We start from the raw sequence: 19,745 nt of genomic DNA on the forward strand, positions 1-19,745 counted from the left end.
ACTTAATGCATGTTTGTTAAACTTGAACTGACCAAAGTTCATATCCCATTGATATAATCATTCAGCTAATATTATTAGATGGAATGAAGTAGAATGAGAATTTAGTCGTAATAAAGAACACATTTAAAAAAAATAAGTGTGTTAATAGAGCCAAGACAACAGCAGAGACAATATATTTGACCTTATGCAAGAAAAGATTTGTTATTATAGTCATACATGACTAAATGTCTTAACATCTTAAAATTGACATCCAGGTCATAGGGTTAGAGAGGCTGGTAAATAAAATATAAATCAATTGGTAATGGATAAAATAGGTTTTGTTTCATATATTTGAGCTGCCTGGCCAAGACATAGTACAGAAAAATACAGAAGTAAATTGATAAAATGAATGTCGCAGAAGAGATATTGAAACATGTTTATATTTTGAGAATAATAAAATAGAAGACAACTTTTCCATACTCAACACCTATTAGAGTTGTCTCTTTTTCTTAAACAAGATTCAAAGCTGGTTTATTCATTGCAATACAAGTATTTGGATTTGGATAGTTGATCATTCATTCATTCAATCAACAAATATTTGCTAAGAACCTGCACTTGGAGTATAATGGAAACCATGGAGTTTTCAGTCAATGATAGAATTTCACATTAATTAATAACAGAAATAAATGGATAATTTAAAAATGAGAAGAATGCTCTAAAGTATAGGAATTTAGTTCTAAGAGACACTAGCCTAACTGGGGGTAGAAAAAGCTTCCACAAGGAGGAGTTTTGAGCTGTGATCTCCCGGATGAATAGTACTTAGGCAAGCATGGGAAAATGTCATTCTAGAGAGAAGTCAAGCCTGGGGAGAAGCACTACATATTTAGTTAAAGATAAAAAAAAAAAAAGGCCAACATGGCTGTGGCACAGAGTCAGATAGAAAATAAGGGCATAATGTGGATAGAAAGGGAGGCAGGGGACAAAATGCGTGCAGCTTTATGAGCCATGTTCACAAGGATTTGTACTTTTATTCTACGAACAAAGGGATGCCACTGAAAGGATGGGACTAGTTTTATTGCTCAATTATTACTTTGTTAAAATAACACAAACCATAAGGTAGAGATCAAACTGTAATGGACCAAGGAGGGAAAAGAGTGGCTCTCTGTTGCAAGATAAGAGATGGTAGAACCCTTTAGATTAGCAGAGAAAAGTGCATAGGTATAAAAAAATTCAAAAGGAGATAAAATCAACAGAAGATAGATACTCTGTATGTGAAGTACAATTCCTAAATTTCTGGCTTGAAGAATTAATGAGAGAATTATATCATTTACTAAAACAGGAAATAACAGAAAGCTAGGTTTGAAAATTGCAGGATATAAGTGCAGTTTAGCTATGTTAGATTTGAGGTGTCTTTGACTAATCTGAAGTTAAAAATTAGATAAGGAACTCAGAGCAGAGGAATTTACTGAAGTTAAAAATAATGGAGTCATTGACCTAGAGAGAGAATATTGTAGTGAGAGAAGAAAAAGATCTGAACTTTAAAAAATAGTCAAATTTTAATAGATGTTCATAGAAGAGGAATGAACTGAAGAGCATACTGAAAGAGGTGAGAAGAAAATCAAACACATACCCAGTTCAGCTCTAATCAGAACCTATCTTAAAATCTTCCTGACAATCTTGGATTCCTTTAGAAGTATATAGGCTAAACTGTGAAGCTATACACAATGATAGCCCTCAGATCAGTCACTTCCTTTTGTAAATAAAGTTGTGTTGAAACACATCTATAACCGTTCACATATAAGTATGGCTCTTTTCTTACTACAACAGTAAAGTTGACATATGTGACAGCAGCCACAGGATCCACAAGCTTAAGATAATTTATTATCTGGCCCTTTAGGAAAAGGCTTGCTGATCTCTAATCTAGATTTCAATCACATTTGAAAAAGAACTCCAGTCAATACAAAACTGATGTATATAGTACTCGTAGATTTATACAGTGCACAACTGTATAAAATTACCTTCAATAAGAAGAAAAATATGATGAAAATTTCAAAAATTTGCTAAGTAACCTAGAAATTAACTTAGGTAGAAAAAAATATTATCTAAATAGAAGACTGAAAAATAAATGATGATTTTAAAAAAAAAATAAATAAAGCCATGGCTTTTGTGGCTCAGTTGGTTGAGGTTTCTTTCATCCACCTAAAGGTCACTGGTTCAATTCCTGGTCAGGGCACATTCATGGTTTCGGTCTTAATTCCCAGTAGACAGTCAATTAATGTTTCTCTCTCACATTGATGTTTTTTACTCTCTCCTTCTTCCTTCCTCTCTCTCTCTCAAAGCAATAAAGACATATTTAAATAAATAAATAAATAAATAAATAAATAAATAAATAAATAAATAAAGGATACTTTTAAATTAATGTATTATATTTAACCTAATTCTATTTCCTATTATAAATTGGTTATAGAGGTTTGGTCTAATTATTCCAATCATAAATATGAATGAGTAGGAAAAATAGCTCAATATTTTTAACCTGGCATAGAAGATAATGTTACTAGAATTTAAAAGAGATTAGTTAGAACAATTAAATTATGTGACACTGATCCAAATATAGACATACAGATATGTGGAACATAAAAATATATAAAATATTTTAATATTTTATGAGGACAATGTTACAGTAGTGAAGTACTGTGCTGAATGCTGAGGGGTTTATTAACACATGAAGAGTTCACAGTTATTAGAAATATAAGTAACACATTAAACAAATCATTTCCACATAATAGGATAAATACTAAAATAGAGGTTAGTTTACAGTTTTAAAATAGCACAAAGGAAGTTTTATACTTTTATTGGGATAACTATTAAAAGTTATCCCAATAAAAGTATTAGGATAATAGTTAGCCCAACATGCATTTCCCAGAAGACTTGGATAAGGAAATGGTACTTGGTTTGAATCTTGGATAAATGAGAGTTAGCCAAGAGAATATGACAAAAAAAATACTCTAGAGTGAATGGAATAGCATGAGGAAAGACTTGAGGGCATAGAACAACTTGATATATTCAAGGAAGCCTTAAGCAGTTACATTCACTACAACATAAAGTGAAAAATAGAAAGTGTCAATACTTGATTAAGAGGTGTATTTTTTAAAAATGAACTTATTGAGGTGACATTGGTTTGCAAAACCATACAGGTTCCAGGTTTACAACTCAATAAAACATCATCCTGATTCTCACCTCAAATTGTACATAAAAACAATGGCTTAGTCTAAAATAGTTTGGCTCAGTGGATAGAGCATTGGCCTGTGGACTGAAAGGTCCCAGGTTCGATTCCAGTCAAGGGCATGTACCTTGGTTGTGAGCACATCCCCAGTAGGGGATGTGCAAGAGGTGGCTGATTGATGATTTTCTCTCATCAATGTTTCTAACTCTCTATCCCTCTCTTTCGACTCTGTAAAAAATCAATAAAATATATTTTTTTAAAACCAAAGGCTTAAATAAATAAATATTTTTAAATCATAACTAATAAGAGTAGGTGAAAGAATTTTTAAATAGGGTAAATATTTAAATTTAAATATGATTTTAAAAGTAATAAAAGGCTGACAGCTTTATTTAATTATATACAAATTTAAAACTTTTCTCATCCTAATTTTTTTTAAAAATTCAAAGATTTAAGGAGATACATCAAAATATTAAGTGGTTCCAGTGGTTATTTTGGGCAATTTTTAATTTTGTGTATTTCCAAGTGTTCTATAGTGATAATGTTTGAGAGCAGGTGGGAGGTTATCCTTAATATATTTTTAAAATAAAATGACAAACTACAGAGTGCATGAAATTAGCAGTAAAATAGGAAAGATAAAAGTTAATGTCCTTAATACATAATGCCCCTAATATACAAATATTTTTAAGTGACTCCCAAAATATGTGGGCAAAGGGCATGATCAAGCAACAAATAGAATATAATGGATAGCTGATAAACAAATGGCAAAAATAATATTACACCAAACTAGTTAAATATACACACTTTTAAAGTACCAGGTTGTCCATCAAATTAACAAAGAATTTTAAAAATAGTCTGTGTTGGTATGCATTCAGATATAGGTTTTAATTTTTCTATGTTGCTTTTTTAATGTTAATTATTGCAACCTTTTTAGAAATTTACTTGACTTTTGACCAAATAATACTACATTTCAGATTGTGTTTTAAGGGGGAAAATGTTGACCATACATATAGACTTATGCACAAAGATGTTTCTCTGAGTGTGTTTATAATAGGATAGTAGTACATTTTGAGGCTAATCTATAAATTTTAAAATATTACTCACAATATTTAATAAGCCATAATTGAAAAATATCACTGACCTCTTAATACCTTCAATAGAGTACAATATAAGTGACATCAATATACCAATTGTATTTATAATCCTGTCATTCAAAAGTTTATCTCAGTCATTTGACAATATCACATGATGTTACAGAACTTAACTTTCACTTATCACTGGTCCAACATGCATATAATAAACCCACTAAAGCAACATTTTACAAAAAGAGGAATTAAAAACAGTATACATGTCTATAGTATTAAGAAAATGATTAATTTATGGTACTGTGGAATATTAAATGCAATACTGTTTAGCCTTTGAATACATTTGTTATGAAATATCTATAATAATAAAAGCATAATATGCTCATTAAGCCAGAGAGCCAAACAGTCTTCTAGACATCCTTCCAGACGACTGTCTGGACGAAGCCGGGGCTGCAAGGGCTGAGCCCCCTTGCACGAATTTTGTGCATTGAGCCGCTAGTTTAGAAGAATGTAATTCAGTGTTTACATTTAGAATAGAATATTAAGCATATAGCATAAGGTTGCAGAATTATTTATAAGTATGATATTTATGGTGTTTGACTTAATCTGGTTTTTTTAATACTTTACACACTTTTCAAATACTTTTAAATGAACATTACTGTAATGATTTAGAAAAATAGTTTAAGATAAACAATCATACCAGTTTTGCTCCCCATTATTACATTTTTAAAAGAAGTCATATGTTTACAAAATTGTGATGGAGTATAACATTATAGAAAACTTTAAGTCTCTTGTTATTTTCTCAATCTAAAAAACATTTTTGTCTTTCCAGAAAGATCAAAATTACTGTCTTTCCAGAAAGATCAAAAAGTGCAAGTAGCTCTTTTGCATGACTGGAGAAATACCATTATATTGTAGCTGTTAAATAAGTATGAATTTATCTAAAATAATTCTAGTCAGTTAAATGGCTTCCACACCTTAAGAAGATCCCTTAAATTGACCAATTTAATTTTTAAGTAGTAAGGTAATTAATACTTATTTCCTTAAAATTAAACTATTCAATATCACAGTGACCAAGACTTCCATAACAGTCCCATCATGCATTTTGCTGCACCTTAGTGATTATCCCATGTGAACATTGTTACATCCATTCATAGGAAACAGAAATACTCAACTGGACTCTACTGTGATAAAGTACGACAGCCTATTTTTATATCATTGGAGACCAAATATTTGCTTCTTCAAAAATGCTGCTTTTGTCACATATTTCCCCAGAATGTTAAGTAAATCTATAATCATCATGGTCATTAAATAAGATAACTTTTAAAACCCCTTAGCACAATATTTCTTAAGTATTGGGCATTTGATGAGTATTTATTGATGAATGAGTAAATTAGGGAATGAAAGAATAAATGGTACTAACTTTTCTTGTGAATCCAAGCATATCTTACTATTATTCACAAAAGAAACACATATGTATCAAAAGAGATATACTTTTAGTTTATACAGAAAGTAAAGTGAAACATTCATAAGTATATTGTGATATATTACATGTGATATCTTATAAATTCCATATTTAGATGCATATGCTAATTAAAATATAGAATAATATTTGATTCTCAGATTTTAAGTTTTATTTTAATACAGGGACCACGGGGACTGCAAGGTGATGCTGGACCTCCTGGAGAAATGGGTGCTGAGGTAATATTTTGTGGTTCTTTCTCGTTAGTTCATTGGCACTTAATACTTCCTGTAAGACTCCTCAAAGGTATAATTGATATATTAAATATATATTATGGAGAATAATTCTATAGTGTTTTATTTCATAGTCAGAAAGTAAAGCCTAAAATTCCATTAAAAGCAAATGACTGTGTTGTAGACTTAATCTTATATCCATAAACTTTTCCTCCTACCAGCTAATTTAAATGACAGAATAAAACTTCCCCTTAACCTATTGAGAATTAACTGATAACTTTCTTTTATATATATTTTTAATATATTTTATTGATTTTTTACAGAGAGGAAGAGAGAGGGACAGAGAGTTAAAAACATCGATGAGAGAGAATCATCGATCAGTTGCTTCCTACACACCTCCTACTGGGGATGTGCCCGCAACCAATGTACATGCCTTTGACAGGAATTGAACCTGGGACCCTTCAGTCTGCAGGCCGACGCTCTATCCACTGAGACAAACCAGTTTCGACTTAACTTGATAACTTTCTATGTTACATCTTCCTTATAGAAGAATATTGAAAATTGACCCCTGTTCAGCATATATTTTGGAATAATAAGCCCCAGTTGTTATGATTATATAATCTAATTACTATCTCTATGGTTTATTCAAATTAGCACTAAATAAGTTGTACATAAATTCTCTCCTTCCTTGGCTTCTTTAAAGCTGCTGTCTCCTGGTTCTGCTCTTTACCATCTGATGAGCCTTTCTTGGGTTTTATGTGAAGCTGTCCTTCTTCCTCAGTTTAGCAGTCATATTATCACAGTGACTTTATTGTTTTGTTTTCTTTTTTTTATTATTGAATAAGATATTACATATGGGTCCTTATCTCCCCTTTGCCCCAGCTTTCAGCTGGATAGCTCTAATGTATACCTCTGTCTTTAGCTCCACTTATTTATTTTCTGTTGTCTTTTACATATGTACCTAGATATCCCACATCCATCTCAAATTAAAATATCTAAACCAAAACCATTACTTTCCCACTATTCTATGTTCTGTTATTCCCATTTCACTGAAAGATAACCCTTTGGCCTATTAGTCTTCAACTGAGTCATCCTAAGCTTCTCTTCCTACCGTACTTCTTGCTCTCCAATTATCCATCTTTCCTCTTTGAGTAGGTCCTCCCATCCTCCCCTCTGCTATGTCTCAACTCTAACCTTTCCTTTTCATCACTATTGCCAGTACTCTGGTCCTCTGTTTTTATCCCATGTCTCAACCAATTCCCATCATTTCTTAGCTTGTTGCCTGCTTATCTTTGTCATATCATCTCTCTCCTTAAAATGTTTTAATGGTTCTCATAGCCTTAATAAAATGTTAATTTCTTAACATAATAAATAATATTCTATATTATTTAACCTCTGCAGACCTCTTCAACCACATCCCAATAAAACTTTTCTCTTCCTTTATGTGTTCAGTTCTCCTCCCCTATTTTTAATTCCTTGATTATGCCATGATTTTTGTTTTATATTACTAAGGATAAAAGGATGGCTGAGATATGGTCTCTGACTTCTTTAGAAGTTCATAATCTATTCTAAAACATAATCATACAAAAGATCATTATGTTACAATGCATTAAACCCAATGCTGGAGATATTCACAGGGCAATTTAAGTGCACTTAACCTCACCTGGGTAAAGAAAACAGAAGATATGTATGAGAGAGAGAGAGAGAGAGAAAGAGAGAGAGAGAGAGAGAGAGAGAGAGAGAGAGAGAGAGAGAGAGAGAGAGAGAGAGAGAGAGAAGGAGGTATGAGAGGAGTTTTAAGAAGTAAATATTAGCCCTATGAAAAGAAGAAATAAGAATAAGGGAATTCCAAGAAAGAGGATAACATGAGCAGAAACATGCAAATATGAGGCAGTGTGGCTTCACTGATACTTAAAGTCAAAGTAAGAAGTGATGATAGATGAAGTTAGGTCATGAAAAGATGAAAAGTCTTGTGTATTCTGTTAAAAAGCTTGAACTTCATATGTCATGGCCTATTATAATTGTAAGGTATAAGCAAAGTAGTGATAAAGTTAGATTTGAAATATAACTCAGCAGTTGCAAGGAGTATGTATTTGAGAAGACAAAAATGAAGACATGTAGACCTACTCAAAGGCTATTGCCTTCAACCAGGCAAAGAATGATGGCCGTCTGAACTAAAGTAGTAGGCATAGAAAATGAAAGGAGGGGATTGATTTGAGAAATGTTTGTTATGTAAATTGTGTAACCCTGAATATTTGTGGGATATGGAAAAGAGAAGTAAAAAATGATTCCCAGATTTCTAGGTTGTGCAACAGGATGGATGGTAATACTCTTTTCTGAGACCAAGGCTTAGGAAGCTTAAGATCAGAATCTGCCAGACTGCCCAAGCTAAATAGTTAATGAGTAGCAGAGACCGGCTTTAAATCCACATCTGACTCCAAAGCTAATTATGATAACCTACTCTAATCCACATCCTCTGAGCCTGAGGAAAGCTGAGAGAAGCCATACCTCATACTCTGAAGATGTTTTAACAGTAGGAGACAAGAATTCTGTTGTGATGAGGAGTAGAGGATGAGCAGATCAGTTGAGGAAAATACGCTGATTTAGGATAGTAGTTGAGGATAATGGAAGAGGGAAATGACAGGTTAAAGAACATATACACCTTATTAAAAGTCAAGGTGAAGCAGAAGACTGAATTTGCATTAGATCAATTATGATGAAGAAGATAACAGCCAATAATTCTGGAACACTGTCTATGTGATTAGGTCTATTTAAATGTGCTTTGTTGTTTTAATGAACAATTGCGTGCCCTATAAGGTAGATTCAGCTGTTACCCTCATTCTGCAAATGAGGAAACTAAGGCCTGAAATGATTAAGTATCTTGCACAGGAGCAAAGCTAGTAGTAGTGATAGAGCCTACATTTATTTTTTTAAATATATTTTATTGATTTTTTATAGAGAGGAAAGGAGAGGGAGAGTTAGAAACATCGATGAGAGAGAAACATCAATCAGCTGCCTCCTGCACACTCCCAACTGGGGATGTGCCCGCAACCAACGTACATGCCCTTGACCAGAATCAAACCTGGGACCCTTGAGTCTGCAGGCTGATGTTCTATCCTCGGTAGAGCTAACTCTACCTAGACCACATAACCAGCAGGCAGCAGGCTAACCCAAGGTCTGTTGGGTAAGGTGACAGAGCCACAGCAGCCTTTTCTCAGGCCACATCCAGCTCTGCTGCCCCAGCATCCACCCCTCCCTACACCCTATTCATTGAGCCAAACTGCTAGGGCTAGAGCCTACATTTAAATTTAGGTGATTTCTCTACACATACTATTCTCTTAGCCACTGTGCCTCTCAACATGTAATGATGCCACTCTGTACAAATGTGTAACTTTTTCCATCAGTATTTTACTGAGAATTTAAATTTAAAAGGGGATTTTAAGTGCTAATTCAAGATTGGTATTAAAATAGGTACCACAGATTTAACCATGCTGTCACAAAGGGTAAATTTTTTATTTCCTTTTACAGCAGAGTAGTATTTCATTGTGTAACTGTATCACAATCACTTTCTAATCCACTATGCTACATCAAATAAGCCAATCAGCAAAAGACAAGTACCATATGATTTCACTCATGATGGAATTTAATGAACAAACTGAACTACCAAGCAGAATAGAGACAGAGTCATAGAGAGCAGGCAGACAGCTGGGAGGTGGGAGGAGGTGTGGGAAAGGGATAGTGTAATAAAGAAAAGAAAATGAGAGAGAACTCATGGACATGGACAACAGTATGGTGATTGCAGGATAAAGTGGGATGGGTGGAGATGGAAGAGGGCATAGAGGGGATAAAAGGTGATGGGAAAAAATGAAATTAAATATATATATATATATATATATATATATATATATATATATATATATATATGATAAAAACAGGTATCACAGAGATCAGAATATCAGCTACTGGATTGAACCTAAGAAAGGAATAAAAGAAACCAAGAAGAGCTGACAGCCATGACCCGTTTGACTTAGCACATAGTGTGTCGGCCTGTGGACTTGAAGGGTCCCAGGTTTGACTCCAGTCAAGGGCATGTAGGTTGGTTGCGGGCACATCCCCAGTTGGGTGTGTACAGGAAGCAGCTGATCAAGGCAGAATATGCAAATTGGCCATCATGCCCAGACAAATATGGCAGCACCCACAGCCCATAAGGAGGAATTCACACAACAAAGGTGGTGGCAGCTGGGCCTGGACACTTGCGTTGTTGCCATAGCAAGAACGCAGGCATTCTATTTCACTCTAGCCGCTCTGGTTCTCTGGGCAGCATGCAAAGGCAGAAGGCGGCTCCAGGCCAGAGCAAAGGTGGAAGGTGGTGGCCAGAGGGAAGGCCCGGGTCCTGGGTGCCGGCAGCCAGCGGAAGGAAGGCCTATTCTTGCACAAATCTTCGTGCATCGGGCCTCTAGTCTTTTACAATATGAATAAATGTGTATCCTTTTTGTATGATGTATTTTATAAAACTGAATTTTTGTAGAGGAAGTGTATTCTAGAGGGCTTAACAGAAATGGGTGGTAAGGTTAAAAAGTGAAAACACACAGAAAATAGTATGAGAATAGAAAATTTTAAAAACAATGGGAGGTAATTTGTCTTTGACCAATGATTAAAGAATGAATGTAAAAATTAAAAGAAAGTGCCGAAACCGGTTTGGCTCAATGGATAGAGCGTCGGCCTGTGGACTGAAAGGTCCCAGGTTCGATTCTGGTCAAGGGCATGTACCTTGGTTGCGGGCACATCCCCAGTAGGGGGTGTGCAAGAGGCAGCTGATTGATGATTCTCTCTCATTGATGTTTCTGACTCTCTATCCCTCTCTCTTCCTCTCTGTAAAAATCAATAAAATATATCTTTTAAAAAAATTAAAAGAAACTGGTCTTAAAATATTTTATTTTAGCCTTGTCAGTGTGGCTTAGTGATTGAATATTGACCTATGGACCCGGAGATCATGGTTCGATTCCTAATCAGGGCATTTGCCCAGGTTGCAGGCTTGATCCCCAGTGTGGGGTGTATAGGAGGCAGATCCACACTGTGGGGCATTCAGGAGGCAGCCAATAAATGATTCTCCCTCATCATTAATGTTTCTCTCTCTCTCTCTCTCCTTCTCCCTTCCTCCCTGAAATTAATAAAAATATTTTTGAAAGGTTTTTTATTTTAGGTTATGTTATTTTGACATTTCACCTATTAAAAAGTCCCAGATATTATCTAATCTTATGCCATGAAGTTTATAAATGAGTATCAAAGACCCTCTCCTGGACACAGATATCTTACCCTTGAGCTAAAAGCTACTACCACTTTATGATATTGTTATTCCTTTGTAATTGGTTAAGGAATGATGTGTCTAATCATTCTCTTCTAGGGACTTTCAGGTATTGAGGGAGAGTCTGGTCTACAAGGAGAGCCAGGTGCAAAGGTAACCTTCCTAAAGGGTAAAAGTGGGCAGTGGAGGGTGGGTCTCTAAACTTTCACCATTGAATTCCCTATGTTGGTCACCTTTTGGCAAAACCACCTTGAAAGTAAGTGAAGGACAGCAGATAAATTTGGAAAGTATTTTTAAATGAGCCAGAAAACAAATTTAAATGAGCCAGAAAATTTGTATGTGTGTATATAGGTTAGATATATATACACACACATACACTGAGTGGCCATATTATTATGATCTCTGAATGCATAATAATCTAGCCACTCAATGTATATCCTATATAATAAAAGGCTAATATGCAAATTGTTCACTCAACCGAGAGTTTGACCAGCAGGCAGGCCGGCCAACTGCCCATGTTCCCTCCCCCTAGCCAGGCAGGCCGGACCCCAGCCATGCATGAATTCATGCACCGGGCCATGTATAGGTATGTGTGTATGTGTGTGTATATATATATATTGAGTGGCCAGATTATTATGCATTCAGAGATCATAATAAACTGGCCACTCAGTATTTAGGGAGGGATACAAATAATAAAACTAATGAGCAAAAATTTCAATAAATTTTTGGAGAAAAGGAAACAATAAGTTTGTTTTAGAACCACTATCTTCATGGTATGCCCCCATAATTATTAAACGTCAAGTTTCAATGGAAAAGAGCTTACTCTTTCCCTTTGTGTCTACAGGGAGATGTTGGACCGGTAGGCACTGCTGGAGTTACTGGGGAGCCAGGGCTGCGGGTAAGGATCTACTAGAAACCATCGTAGTGCACTGCCCAACTGTTTTAGAGACTCAAAATCTAGCCCAAAGACCTCAAAAATTGCATAATAAACTTTTCTGTTGTGTTTAGAAAATCTGAATGTATTTTGTAATTTCAAAGCTCCATGCCAGACTCTATTCATGTTGTGATTTAGTATCATTTAGAGTCCTAACCTCAGATGTCCTTTTCTCAGAATCAGGTGTACTTTGCAGAACCCTTGCCAGATGTCCCTGAGATTATCACTAATGTTAGCATTAAAAATAAATTCACAAGTACTAGTGATCAATTCTCAGTCTATTTCCTGACCTAACAAAATAGACAAAAGATTGAAATATAATTTATATTGAAAAAGAACTAATCATGTTAGCTCATTCAAGGAAATAATTGCAAATAGTTATAAATAGATAGCTTACACAAGTTATTCTGATAGAGACAGCCTTTAATTTGATCTGTGGCAAGTCCTTTCCTAAGATAACAGTGCCTACGTAATTCTGAGACATTAGTTTACTAAAAGCCAAAGTAGGGAGATCTATTTTGCATCCAGTTTCTTCTATATTTTTCCCTTTTTTTGCAGGAGGTGGGGCAGGCAGTGTGGCATCAGAGTAATACAAGTGTCAGTGGTGGGAGCAGTGGGACAACTGTGAAGATGGATTGATTAATTTACTTTCAAATAGTTCAGTTAGCAAGAGAGCCAGTGCTATCGGGTCTAGTAATAATTAATGTCGTTTTTAAACATTCAAATAGTTCAGTTAGCAAGAGAGCCAGTGCTATTATTTTATTGGTGTCACAAAGCATGGCTCTACCTGTCTATGAGTTCTGTTTCTATAAGACAGCTTCTTGGTGTATCAGGGTCTCACTGTTGCTTCTCGTCTGTAAAGGATAAAATACAGACACTAAAAAGTAAGGTACACTGAATTTAATGGGATTAAGTTTTATTAATCCATGTCACATTAGCATATCAAAGTACTATAATTTTATGAGCTGTGGTGTTTGCAGTTTTTAAACTCAAAAACTGAGGTGTGACTCTATAAATTTCCAAAGCTGCCAAATGGGTATTATTATCTAAAAGTTACTGATAGTCGGGTGCCATCTTGTAATTTGAATTCACAGCACTAGAACTCCTTAAATCATCTTTAGAGCTATTCTAGGAAAATGAAATCATGCTTCTTATACTGTCAAATATTCCTTATAAACAAAGTAGAAGTAGAAATAGATGCTGCTTTCTATAGGTAAAACAAAATAAAATAAGCAAAATAAAATGAAATGATTTAGCAAAATAATAAATTTTACTGTTTCTGCTACAAAATAGGGTGAGCCTGGAGCTCCTGGAGAAGAAGGTCTCCAAGGAAAAGATGGAGTAAAGGTAAATTGTACTTTTAACATTATGTATAAAGTAGATGTTTTTGTGAAATCTTTAAACTATTATACAGAGTGGGGCAAAAATAGGTTTACTGTTGTGAGTATGTGAAACTGAGTTTATTAATTGATTATTGTATTATTATTATTTTGTTGTTAATCCTTACCAGATATTTTTCTTATTGATTTTTAGAGAGAGGGGAGGGGAAGGAGAGAGAAGAAAGAGAGAGAGAGAAACATCAATGTGAGAGAGAGACATCAATTGACTGCCTCATGCAAGAGCAGGTATGTGCCCTTAACCAGGAATTAAACCCATGACTCTTCCATGCCTGGGCTGACACTCTACCCACTGAGCACCACCAGCCAGGGCTATTATATTATTTTCCATATGAACAACTATAAACCTACTTTTGTCTCACCCTTTATATAACTATTTTTGTATTCTAAACAAAAATCTGCTTATTATGTGGTATAATTATTTCACTACTTTCTCTTCCTTAAACATTTTTACTGGATTACAGGGGAGCCCAGGTGGAAGGGGACTGCCTGGAGAGGATGGAGAAAACGGAGAGACAGGCTTACCAGGGGCTGTGGGGCCCTTGGGTGGACCAGGTCTAATGGGCCCTCCGGTGAGTACTTCTGGATTCACTTTTAAATACTCATTGAACTCAGTCTCCTACTCACACACACACTTGCACACACACACTTTGTAAACCTCTTATATGGGCCCTGAGTAATTGGAGGTGAAGAATTGTGGCTTGAGAGAGTGACAAACCAGGGTGATTATCAACCTACCTAATATCCAAGGAAAAAAGACACTTTTCCGTGTGTCACAAGAGCCATTGAATTTTTTTTACAACTTTATTGAGATACAATTCACTTATATTATACCATACCATATTAAGTTTAAGGTGTACAACATAATGATTATATATATATATATATATATATATATATATATATATATATATATAGCTAAATGATTGCCATAATAAGGTTAGTTAACACAATTACCCCCATAGTTACCTTTCTGTGTGTGTGGTGGAAATTTTTAAGATTTTCTCTCTTAACAACTTTCAACTATACAACACGGTGTTGCTAAGTATAGTCATCAGGCTGTACATTAGATCCCCAGAATTTATCCATCTTATAACTGGAAGTTTGTGCCATCCATTTTCCCCACTCCCTGCCCCTGGCAACCACCAATCTACTCTGTTTCTCTGAGCTCAGTTTTTTTTTGTTTTTTTTTTTTAGATAACACCTGTACATGAGATTCTACAATATTTGTCTTCCTCTATCTGACTTATTTCATATAATATAATGTCTTCAAGGTCCATCCATGTTGTTGCAAATGGCAGAATTTTCTTCTTTTATAGCTGAACTAGGGGCCCAGTTCACGAATTCATGCACCTTGAAAAAAAATTGTGGGCTGAAAGGCTGTGGTGGGCACAAGGGCAGGTCTCAGACCATCCTCCACACCCTTCCTGCTTCCTTTCGAATTTGTATGCCTTTTACTTCTTTTTCATGCATGATTGCTCTGGCTATGGCTTCTTGTACTATATTGAATAGGAGTGGTGAGAGTCACCCTTATCTTGTTCCTAATTTTAGAGGGAAAGCTTTCAACTTTCTCCATTGAGTATGATGTTAACTGTGGATTTGTCATATATAACCTTTATTATATTTCTTCTGTGACCAATTTGTTAACAGTTTTTATCATGAAAGATTATTAAAATTTTGTCAAATGCTTTTTCAGCATTTGTTAATTATATGGTTTTTATCTTTAATTCTATGCACATGTTATATCACATTGGTTATTTGAAGATGTTGAATCATCCTTGCATCCTTGAAATAAATCCCACTTTATCATGGTATATGATCCTTTTAATGTAAAGTTGACCCTTGAGCCCTAACCGGTTTGGCTAAGTAGATAGAGCATCGGTCTGCAGACTGAAAGGTCCTAGTTTCAATTCCAATCAAGGGCATGTACCTTGGTTGTGGGCACATCCCCAGTAGGAGGTTTACTGGAGGCAGCTGATCAACGTTTCTCTCTCATTGATGTTTCTAACTCTCTATCCCTGTCTCTTTCTCTCTGTAAAAAAAAAAAAAAAATCAATTATATATATATATATATATATATATATATATATATATATATATATACACACACACACACACACACACACACATATATATGTATGTATATATATACATACATATATATGTATGTGTATATATACATATATATATGTATTTTATTCTCTAAAGTTGACTCCTGAACAATGTGGGAGTTAGGGGCCCTGGCCCCCCATGCAGTTCAAAATTCACATATAACTTTTTATTCCTCCTAAAATTAATTATAATTCCTCAGTATCCACAGGGTATTAGTTTGAGGACCCCCCACACATATTTGTGGGTACTCAACTACTTTATATAAGATGACATAGAACAATGCATAGTTGGCCCTCTACATCCATGGATTCAACCAACCATGGATCAAAAACAGTATTTTGGATCCATAGTTGGGAATCCACAGGTACAAAACCAGGGATACAGAGGGCCAATTGTATATTTTCTGGAGGGAAAAACAATTTATAAATGGACCCATGCAGTTCAGACCAATGTATTTCAAGAATCAACTGTATGGTTGAATTAGGTTTGCTAATATTTTGTTGAGGATTTTTGCATCTATTACCAGGGATACAGGCCACAATTTTTTTTTCTTGCGGTTTCTGTCTAGTTTTGTTATTAGGGTAGTGCTGGCCTCATAAAGTGAGCTTGGATATATTTCTTTCTCTTTGCAATTTTGAAAGATTTTAAGAAAGATTAGCATTAATGCTTGTTTAAATGTTTTATAGAATTCATCAGTGAAATCTTGTTTTTTCTTTTTGGGGAGATTTTTCATTACTGATTCAATCTCCATATACATTATTGGTCTATGCAGATTTTCTATTTCTGCATTGTTCAATCTTAGTTGGTAGTATAATTCCAGGAATTTATCCATCTTTTCTAGGTTGTCCAATTTATTAGGATCCTTTGTCTTTCTGTAGTATTATTTATAATGTCTCCTCTTTCATTTCTAACCTTGAGTTCTCTCTCTCTTTTCTTGGCAAGTCTTGCTGGAGGTTTGTCAATTTTGTTTAGCATTTCAAAAAACCAACTCTTAGTTTTGTTAATCTTTTCTGTTATTTTTCTATTCTCTATTTTACCTATTTCTGTTCTAATCTTTATAATTTCTTTCCTTCTGCTAACATTGGTCAAGATTGTTTTTGTTTTTTTGGGTTTTTTTTTTCTTTCTACTTCCTTGGGGTATACAGCTAGGTTATTTATCTTTCCCTTTTTATTTTTTTATGTATTTTATTTATTTATTTATTTATTTATTTATTTATTTTATTTTTTTTACAGAGAGGAAGGGAAAGGGAGAGTAAGAAACATTGATGAGCGAGAAACATTCATCAGCTGCCTCCTGCACACCTCCTACTGAGGATGTGCCTGCAAGCAAGGTACATGCCCTTGCCCAGAATCGAACCTAGGACCCTACAGTACACAGGCCAATGCTCTATCCACTGAGTCAAATGGGCTATGGCTATCTTTCCTTTTTTTAATATAGGCATTTATTCCTATGAACTCTCTGCTTAGAACTGCTTTTGTTGCATCTCATAAATTTTGGTATGTTGTGCTTCACTTTTGTTTCAAGATATTTTTAATTGCACTTTTGATTTTTTTTTTGATCCATTGGTTTGATTTCCTCTTTTCATCTATTGATTATTCAGGAATGTTTTTTAACTTCCAAGTATTTGTGAATTTTCCATCTTTCCTCCCATTGTTGATTTATGGTTTTGTACCACTGTGGTTATAAAAGATACTTAATATAATTTCTATCTTCCTAAATTTGTTGAGACATATTGTGACCCAAAATATGATCTATCCCTCAAAATGTTCTCTGTGGACTAGATAATGTGTATTCTACTGCTGCTGGGTGGAATATTCTGTACATGTCTATTAGGTTCATTTGGTCTATAGTGTTGTTCAAATTAACTGATCTTCAAATTCACTTATTGATTCTCTGTCTTGAAAATCTAGCCATTGTAGAAAGCGGTATTAAAATTTCCAACTATTGCCATGACTAGTTTGGCTCAGTGGATAGAGTGTCAGCCTGTGGACTGAAAGGTCCCAGGTTTGATTCCAGTCAAGAACATGCACCTTGATTGCGGGCATATCCCCAGTATGGGGTGTGCAGGAGGCAGCTGATTGATGTTTCTAACTCTCTATCCCTCTCTTTTCCTTTCTGTAAAAAAATCAATAAAATATATTTTATAAAATAAAAAATTTCCAACTATTAGTACATTGCTTTTTTTAATCCTTCTATTTCTATTAGTATCTTCTTTATATATTTAGTACCCTAATATTTGATTCATAAATACTTACAATTATTATATATTATTAATTAAAGGACCCCTTTATCATTATATCATGAATATCTTTGTCTCTTATGACTATTTTTATCTTAAAGTATATTTTTTCTGATATATGTAACTACCCCTGCTTTCTCTTGGTTACCATTTGCTTAAATATCATTTTCCATACCTTTACTCTAAGTCATTCTGTATCCTTAAAGGTTAAGTGAGTCACTTGTAGGCAGCATATTGTTGGATCTTGTTTTTTTAATCCATTCACTCATTCTTTGACTTTTGATTGGAGAATTTTTATCCATTTATAATTAAATTAATGATTGATAAGTTAGGGTTTTGTATTGTCATGTTACTGTTTTTTTTAACTATTTTGTAAGCCATTTCTTTCTTCCTTCCTCTCTTGCTGTCTTCCTCTGTGATTTTATGAATTTTTGTAGCAGTATGCCTTGAATCCTTTATCATTTTGTATATCTACTACACAGGTTTTTTTTTCTTTCTGACTCATAAAATACCTTATAATTATAACATCCTATGTTAAGCTGATAACTTCAATAGCATGAAGAAACTTTATTTCAGTCATTGTACTGTTCATCTCTCAGAATTTTGTTTTGTTTATTTTAATGATTTCTATTTCTTTTTTAAATTTCTCACTTTGTTTATGCATTGCTTTCTAATTTTATTTAGTTGTGTGTTCTTATAGTTCAATGAACTTTTTAAAGAGTCAGATAGTTCATAGATTTCCATTTTTTAGTATCAGTGATTAATTCAGGACTAATAAAGGAAGCTTTATTACTTTCCTTCGGTATTGTCACATTTACCTGATTCTTCGTGATCTTTGTATCCTGCATTGGTATCTGTGCATTTGAGTAAGCAGGTTCTTCTTCCAGACATCACCATTTTATTTGGGCAGGAAAGATCTTCACCAATCTGCTTAGCTTCCGGTACTAGATGGGTCATCTGGTAGCATTTGTGGACAGTCACAGTTTGCTATTGGCATCACTGGCTGGACTCCACTTCATGTGGAACCACAAGCATGGCTTCACAGTTGGACAGAACCACTAGCTATGCCCAAGTTTGGGAAGAGACATAGTCTGTGCTTCATGGTCAGTTAGGCCATTTTCTCTGCTCCTGTATTGGGCAAGATCACTTACCAGGCCTTCTAGTCAACTGGGGCCTGCAGCTGTATATTGATTGGGGCTGGAAACTATTCTATGCTCAATGGTTGGTTAGGTTTGGCAGGGTAACTGTCTTGGTTGGCTGGAGTCACTTGCTATGCTCTGAAATTGGACAGGGTCACTGGCTGTTTTTAGTAATTAGACAGGCTTGCAGGCTAAACTCTGCTGCTAGAAAGGGCTTTGGGCTGGGCTTCACAGCTGGGCAGTTCTGTAGCTTGGTCTCTGAGGCTACCAGTGGTCACTGTTCAGGTTCCCTGGTTACAAAAGGGTAGAGGCTATGCTCAGCTGCATGCTTGGCTCTCTTCCTACATAGGGCTGTAGTATCAACTCCACAGAAACCCAAGTTCTCTGGCCCTCATCCTGGTCTAGCAGAACAGGATTCTATACCCAGATTCTGGGAAGGGTTGCAAATATTCTTCCCTGCCCAAACAGGGGCCTATAATGGGCTCCACAGCAGGTACAACTCTTTAGGCTGGGGTCCCAAACTACCAAACAAGCTCTGTGACTAGACAGGATCACCAACGCAACTCTGCAGATGACCACACTCCCTAGGATCTCTGGTCCTGTGTTGCTACTAAAAGGAATACAGCCTACCAAGGTCTG

General features: G+C 35.0%; 1 protein-coding gene across 6 annotated transcripts in view; it reads left to right on the forward strand.

Moving 5' to 3' along the window:
• Positions 1–19,745, forward strand: part of COL24A1 (collagen type XXIV alpha 1 chain) — a 294,053-nt gene that overhangs the window by 172,040 nt on the left and 102,268 nt on the right. For all 6 annotated transcript variants that reach the window (XM_084874405.1, XM_084874404.1, XM_084874403.1 and 3 more), the window contains exons 34-38: positions 5,932–5,985; positions 11,384–11,437; positions 12,129–12,182; positions 13,512–13,565; positions 14,080–14,187. In XM_084874405.1, coding sequence (XP_084730531.1) covers positions 5,932–5,985; positions 11,384–11,437; positions 12,129–12,182; positions 13,512–13,565; positions 14,080–14,187 — 324 coding nt within the window. The remainder of the gene's footprint in view (positions 1–5,931; positions 5,986–11,383; positions 11,438–12,128; positions 12,183–13,511; positions 13,566–14,079; positions 14,188–19,745) is intronic.

Source organism: Pipistrellus hanaki, assembly GCF_964339955.1.
Source record: "Pipistrellus hanaki genome assembly, chromosome: 2".
Taxonomy (NCBI): Eukaryota; Metazoa; Chordata; class Mammalia; order Chiroptera; family Vespertilionidae; genus Pipistrellus; species Pipistrellus hanaki.